The sequence below is a fragment of the Mastigoproctus giganteus genome, chromosome 10 (assembly GCF_048544385.1).
Source record: "Mastigoproctus giganteus isolate SK-2022 chromosome 10, ASM4854438v1, whole genome shotgun sequence".
In the NCBI taxonomy this organism is placed as follows: Eukaryota; Metazoa; Arthropoda; class Arachnida; order Uropygi; family Thelyphonidae; genus Mastigoproctus; species Mastigoproctus giganteus.
Window position 1 is genome coordinate 161,484,402 of NC_143584.1, and position 7,389 is coordinate 161,491,790.

Genomic DNA, 7,389 nt, shown 5'->3' on the forward strand with positions numbered 1-7,389 from the left:
CTATCCTTTCTGTACACATTGTACTCCCCAAATTCCAGTTCTGCATTCCTTATATATGTGTGACACCACATCTCTGATATCCCAACAATATCTGCCTTTGATGTTTTGAGCAATACCTCAAATTCATGAAATTTATTTACCAAACTCCTAGCATTGGTATACATGCAAGTATACATGCACCTGTTCCTATTTTTAGCTTAACACAACCTATGTGTTTACTTGTACCGCAACGACTCCCAGCAGTCTTCGAAATATCCTGCATCTTGTTTTCCAGTCTGCTGCTCATTCTCACAGAAGCAGTATAAGAATCACTTTTTCACCTCTGCCAGTGGCTACTGTTAATCTATTAGTCCTTGTATCCCCCTAAGCTAGCAGTTTTCCAACCCACCTAACACTGCCTCGATAGCATCAGCAAATATTTTTGCACCCTTTCTATTTAAGTGTATACCATCCCTGTAGAAGCAGTCTCTCCTGTTAACAAGTACAGACCAGGCTGAAAAAAATTCTACCCCTTGAGCCTTGCACAATCTTTCCAGGGCCGAATTGATCGACAAGGCTCTCATCATATACTCCCTCCTATCATGTCTGTGCAGAATTTCAGACACTTTCAAATTCAACCCTAATTCATGGCTTTTTTTCAACAGTGACCTGTACTTATTAAGTAATTCTGCCAGTCTCCTACTCTTAATATTATTAGTGCCAACGTATACAACTATATCACCTTTTGTACCCCTAAAAGATGATATCCGCTCTACAACGTCATCAACCTTTGCCCCTGGCAGACACACCCTGGTTCTGTTCCACCTATCTTTTTTTTACAAAGCATGTTCCCCGTTTCCCTGACAATAGAATCACCAACAACTACTAGTTCCTGTGGGACCAGCACATTCTGCCTTGGGGGTTGCCGCTGTGTTGCATAATGACCAAGTGCAAGCTCTGGCGTTGATGTGGGTAGCTGAGACCTTGATGGGCTCCTCAATTTAGATCCTTCGAGGGCATCCACCCTGTCCTTCAAGTTCTCATATAGGCCCAGTTCTCACCTGATTTCCTTACACTCCTTACATCGCGCACACACAAAGACATCCCCCATGGCAATATCATGTCTCATACCCGATTGCTCCACAGCTTTTTTTTTGTTAAATGTACTCCCTCATTCTCCACAGGAATAAGGTCAGTTGCAATTGTACCCCAATTCAAAGAGTTTTTTCTACCATATACAGCAATTTATTTTTTGTGCCATTTTATCTGAGCTGATGTCTTTTTTGGAACTTGCATCTTTAAATTAATTTAAAATTTGTTTATATTAAATCCTATCTACAGTGTTATGGCGACAAATCGTAAACGGATGGAATTAAGCCAGGAAGTTAAACTAAAAATTATACAAGCGGCTGATAGGATGGAAAGAAGCAAAACAGACATTGCAAAGTAATACAACATCCCTTTATCTACAATACTGAAAAACCGTAAAAACTTGAAGTGCGTGACACTGGAGCAGTGATGAAAAACAGGAAATGAATTCGTGGTGCAAAATATGAGGAGCTTGAAACAAACCTTTTCAAGTGGTACCAACAAATGCATGCATTTGTTGGTACCAATATCATTTGCCAATTTGCCAATATCATTTGCCAAGATCAAATGAAGATCAATATCATTTGCTAATTTGCCAATATCATTTGCCAAGATCTGATGCTAATTTGCCAATATTCGATTTTGCAAAAAAAGGCAAATTATTCAACTCAGCAACATGGAATTAGCAAATTAAAATGCAGCAGTGGCTGGCTCCAAAGATTTAAGGATAGGAATAACTTGGTTTTGCGAAATGTTTGCAGTGAGTCTGGATAAGTCGACAAAGAAAAGGCTAAAAACTGGTTGTGTTCTGTATGGTCCATTCTTTAAAAAATATGAGGCAAAGGATATTTTTAATCTTAATGAGACAGATTTATTTTATAATTTGCTGCCAAACTAAACATTTGCTGTTCGAGGAGAGTCTTGGTGTGGTGGAAAATTTAGTAAACAAAGACTCACTGTTCTCTTATGCTGCAATTCAGATGGCAGTACAAAACTATTTGTGATTGGTAAGTTTTCCAAGCCAAGATGTTTTAAAGCAGTTAACCAACCTCCCTGTGATTACGAGGCCAATAGAAGTGCTTGGCTTATGGTCAAAATTTTTCCATCTTGGTTATCAAAAGTGGACAGAAGAATGGCTTCAGAAAAACAGAACATTTTGATGATTTTAGACCGAGACACTTAAGTTGACATATATATGGCTGTTGTTTTTATCCCCCTAATACCACCAGTTTAATGCAACCACTGGATCAAGGCATTTCTAAATTCAAGGGAGCATATAGAGCCCGACCTGATAAGGTATGTGATCCGCAACACAGAAGGAGGGAACATTTGCAGCCAAATTGGAATGCCTTGGGATGCTATCCGTAATCTTGTTATTGCTTGCGACAGTATTGCATCAATGTAATAATCAACTGCTTCAGAAAGAGTGGCTTTGGAGAGAATATCATCGAAAAACATGGTTCAGCAGACGAATGTGATAGCAATATTGAGGAATGGAGGAATTCGAAGGAGGATATGAATTTTGTTGGCAAATTTGAAGAGTTTGTGAAGGTCGATGATGAAGTTGCTAATACTGCAATGCCAACACCAGAAGAGCTGCTGAGCACCAGACAAAACAATGATGTTTTTGTTATCAACGACAGCGAAAGTGAAGACGTGCACACACTGCCATCTAAAAACAATGCCCAAAATGCATTGAACATAATAGAGAATGTGTTGGCCTGCAGTGACAACTATTGAAGTCACTATTGACAACTATAAAGAAACAACTATTGCATTTGATAATATCTGTGCTGTTGTTAAAAATGCATATAGGACAAAAACTGTGCAAAATCATTAGATTCTTTCTTTAAATCAGATTAATTTATTAAAAAGTTAATGATCTATATGTCTCCTTTAATATTAAGATTGTAATTCTTTTTAATGTGATACTAAAATATTGTATTGTAAAATGCATTCATTTTACATTCTACTTTTCGTACCCCCCTTTCCCCCTTTTACTGTATCCCTTATGCTAAAAGAGGTGTTTTTGTTTTCTTGGGTATCCCAGTGAAAACATTACTAAGAAACACACAGGACAAACTTGACTACCAGCTCGCGTTAGCGATAAGAGTCCAAAATTCAGGAGGGCCGAGGCTTCACACGTCTGAATACCATCCGAATATTGTATCAACCCCCCCCCCCTGTTTACTGTTGTCGCTACGCAAGATAAGCAGTCGTTAGGGAGAAGTTAGTTTACCAGTCCAGAAAAATATGAGCTTTCGCTCTCTCTGGCAAATACTGGTGAGCTTATCGGTCGTGTCGAAGTGAGAATAAGGTGCCCCCACCCTCGATCGGGCTCCGAGGGGGTAGCGAAAGTTCACGCGATAAGGTGCATAATACCAGGAGGATGAGAGACCGACGAGGAGTTGGAGAACGTGAGGTCAACGGGAGAACAAGCAGTTTCGGAGTAGCAAAGAGTAATTGCGAGCTAAGCAGTGAAGTCTGGTGACAAAGACAGAGGAAGATGGAAAAATGATGGAGAGACCGACCTTTGAGCCCCGTAAATAGCCGAAGGAGTCGACTTAACTTCGGTAAGTTCTAATTACTCCCTACAGTTATGCATAAACTTTACTCCTCATTGAATATGATTTATTATGCTAGTATTTTTAAGTCTAGGATACCCTAATAGTGCTATCTTAAATAGCGCATCACTCAGATTGTCGGTTTCACAAATTAACGGTAGGTAAAGTGATGTATCTTATAGCGCAGTATTTTAGTATTGACACCCACCATGTTTGTATAACCTTTATGTCATATGTCAGTTCTTGCCTGAGATGAAGTACCCACATGAAGAACACCTATGTGAGGAACCCATTAATTTTCAAAGATCAATAATGCTAAGAACTCTTAAATCCATGAAATCAGTTATATTAGTGTAACTAGATGATTTAGGATTTGCTTGTCATTGCCACTAGGGCAGTAGTTCTTATACATGTATCGATTCTATAGTAGATTGTATTAAACTATGTTTTGTTTTAAACATATGCCTCAAGCCTATTCTCCATTCACACGAATGAGTAAGTAAAGAATTATATATAGAACTTTTATTGCGGTGCTCAAAATTCCTGACTAAAACCGGAAAGGGTTTGAGTATCAACACAGCGCCCTGGTCGATGCTGCAGTTCCATTCCCCTCAAAAGGATGGATACTGAGGGCTGAGACCATTGCCCTAATATAAAAACCACTAGACAGTCACATGAGTATACTGGGGTTATGTTAAAACAAATGATTAAGGAAGGAAAACGTCCCGCTATACAGATGTGTTGTCCAGAGAAGTCCGAACGAAAATAATAATAGTAAGAAGTATAAAACCCCCAGTGTAACAGTATATATCAAAATATATACTGTACAATATTTTCATTTCTATTAATTGCTTTTTTCTTAGTTTATCTTACAAATAAAATAAAATCTTTAAAAAATATGCTATTCCTATTACCGTATTGTTAGACAAGTCTTTTGTTTTAATTTTATTTTAATAATTTTAATTAATTTATTTTTGATATTATTATTATTATTATTATTATTAGATATACAGTATATACCAAAAAAAAAAAAAAAAAAAAAAGGTAAAATTTTGACACTTTAGGGGGACCTCGAAATTTAGGTCCCTTGAACTTTGTATTGATGACATTCGACTGTATGACACTCGTACATTGGCTACCAAAAAAAAAAAAAAAGATCCAAAGTTATACAGTGAAGGTGTAAACTTCTCTGGCTATTTTGAGGCTTTATCAGAGTATAAAATAAAATAAATATACAGATCAGTGCAGTAATAGCATCACATCCTCCCTCCCTCCTTAGCAGTTCCAATACGCTTACAGAGCAAAGAAAGATATATTCTGCCAGATGCAACCAGCTAACATGTGGTGTGCATCACCCAAGTGAACTGGTCAATAACCTCTGTAACTGATGAAGGTTACCATAATAACCGAAAGCTTTTTGTACTGCATGCATTTAATATATTCTGTTTTACTATTTAACATTAAACCTGTCATTTATTTTATTTTACTTTCCGTTTCACTCTGTGCTACATAATATATTATACAGAATGAATCCAGAGTACACAGGCCTCTTTACCTAACTTCTAGTAATTATCTGTGCAATATTTTGTTCAGCTTTCTCTGTTCATCTGTTATTTCACCAAGAATAGTCAGCAATTGCCATTCCTTTTGGACTGGCAATTATGGCATACGTCAAAAGGACTGGTGGACTAGCTCTAGTGGAACACACAAACTAATATTAAATAATGAAACTTATTTTTATGATCATAACAACTTCTCTTTACAAAAATAATATAGAATATTATTTACCTGTGTGAGGATTAACTGGTTTGTAGGTTATCCATGCATGATTTTTCAGTTTGGTTTTCTTTAAATTTTCAATATTTTATTAATTTGTTGAAGACTTATGAAACAGTATGTTGTCTATAAATTTTAATTAAACTACACTTTAATTTTTCTGTAACTCTTTCAGTTCTGTGTTTACAACAGTCTATTTTTAAGTTTTTTTCCTCACTTTAAAAGAAGAATAAAAACCCTGAGAACCTCTTTCTGTCTGCATTATATGAGTGAAATAAACAGCGAGGCCTGTAAAGCTTGTGGGTACTGTAAGCCAAATGAGAACAATAAAATATATATTATATTAAATTGTTTTCAAATGACAAAAGAAAAAGATAACACTAATGCACTTAAGAATCATGGCCACTATTTCCTCTCACAAAATTTATTGCTCACCACTGCAAAAAATTTAGAAAAGGTCATAATAAAAATTTCTGCTATGCCACAGAAAATCTTACTACGTGCCACCTCATGGCGCACATGCATAGGATTTCAGATGCCTGGCAAAGACCGTACTGAGCCCACAAGCACATATCCCAACAACCAGTTGATCCAGACCTGAAAATTTGGGATATCATTCTTTTCGGCATGTGCTCACGATCACCTAATCAAATACGAATAATGCAGGTGTAGTAAGTTTTACAACACGAAGTACAGTGGCTCTTCATAACAGCAGCAGCAGAAAGTGCGAGCTGCAAATGGCAATTGTATATTTATCTATCCATCTGTTTATTTATGTGTAAATCATGAAAATATTTATGCACAGATACATGTTGCGACAGATCAATCCCCTCCTGACGGCGGGGTTCCACTTTGGAAAGATGCCAGTGAATGGGGGGGGGGGCATAAAACTCGGTCACTTGACAGCCTAAGTTCGTCTCTGATGTAAATTAAACAATAATAATAATGGTAAAGAAAGAACGATACACATTTTCGGCAGTATCTGAGGGGTGGTTTCTGTAGTCTTTCACAAAGATAAACAGACCTAATTGTCGCCACTTATTATTATTAGCCATAGGGTGTAAGAAAGCCTGAGGTTTATGCTGTACTTATAATCGTTTATACAAAATCATGTACAATTTGTCAAATTTTAGTTAACGAAGATATCTGTGACAGGAGTCTACCAAAAAAAAAAAAAAAAAAAAAAGAAAGAAAGAAATAGCCAAATACCATAAAAAATATATAAAAAAAATGTATCATCTTTCGATGATACATTTAATTTTCAAATTATGAACACTAAAACTTAACAACCTGGATGATCCACGTGCAGGGCAATCCGACTGGGAAAACTGAAATATCGAATCTTGGTTGCTTTCCGCCGAGTTTACTGCTGTTATACCACTTGTGATAAGAGATCGAGACATATCTGTCGTAGTATTCATACTGATTCTAGTTTAGTGTAAATACATTGCTGCGATAATAACAAATGCCACTTTAACAGCAGTAAGCGAAATAGCAGACGATACAACTTCCAGAAACCAAAAATTAAAACGACACTAGCGACACTTAACATAATTAATAAATATAAAGTTCAGCGAATGTTGCATAAATAATATTAATTTTATTCAAATTAATATATACAGTATTTACATTCTTAAAAGATAGATGTCTACAGTGTTATATTCTTCAAGAGAGTATAAGCATTAATCTCATCAAACGATGAAAAGAAGCAAACCTCTATACAGCATCAACCAAAAAAAAAGTCCACATCACCTGTCCATCCTCTTTAACAGGGATGGCCAACAAGTTGATCGCGATCTACCAGTCGATTGCCGCTTTAATTTCGGTAAATCACGACGAATTTAAAATATATATAAAAATAGATTAAATTAGGGTTATCCGTAAATGATTACATTAACCCGTATTCGTGTCTGTAAATTGCGTGTGTTTCTGGTCGATTTGCCTGTTTTGCTGGACGAAAAAACCTCAGTTTCTGAGGGAA

At 36.4% G+C, this 7,389-nt stretch overlaps 1 protein-coding gene across 2 annotated transcripts in view; it reads right to left on the bottom strand.

Moving 5' to 3' along the window:
- LOC150079431 (uncharacterized) overlaps positions 1–6,902 on the bottom strand; it is a 67,536-nt gene extending 60,634 nt beyond the window's left edge. For both annotated transcript variants that reach the window (XM_090383550.1, XM_090383549.1), the window contains exon 1: positions 6,699–6,902. In XM_090383550.1, the coding sequence (XP_090239676.1) occupies positions 6,699–6,829 (131 nt within the window). In that variant the 5' untranslated portion in view covers positions 6,830–6,902. The remainder of the gene's footprint in view (positions 1–6,698) is intronic.
- Positions 6,903–7,389: the final 487 nt, after the last annotated feature.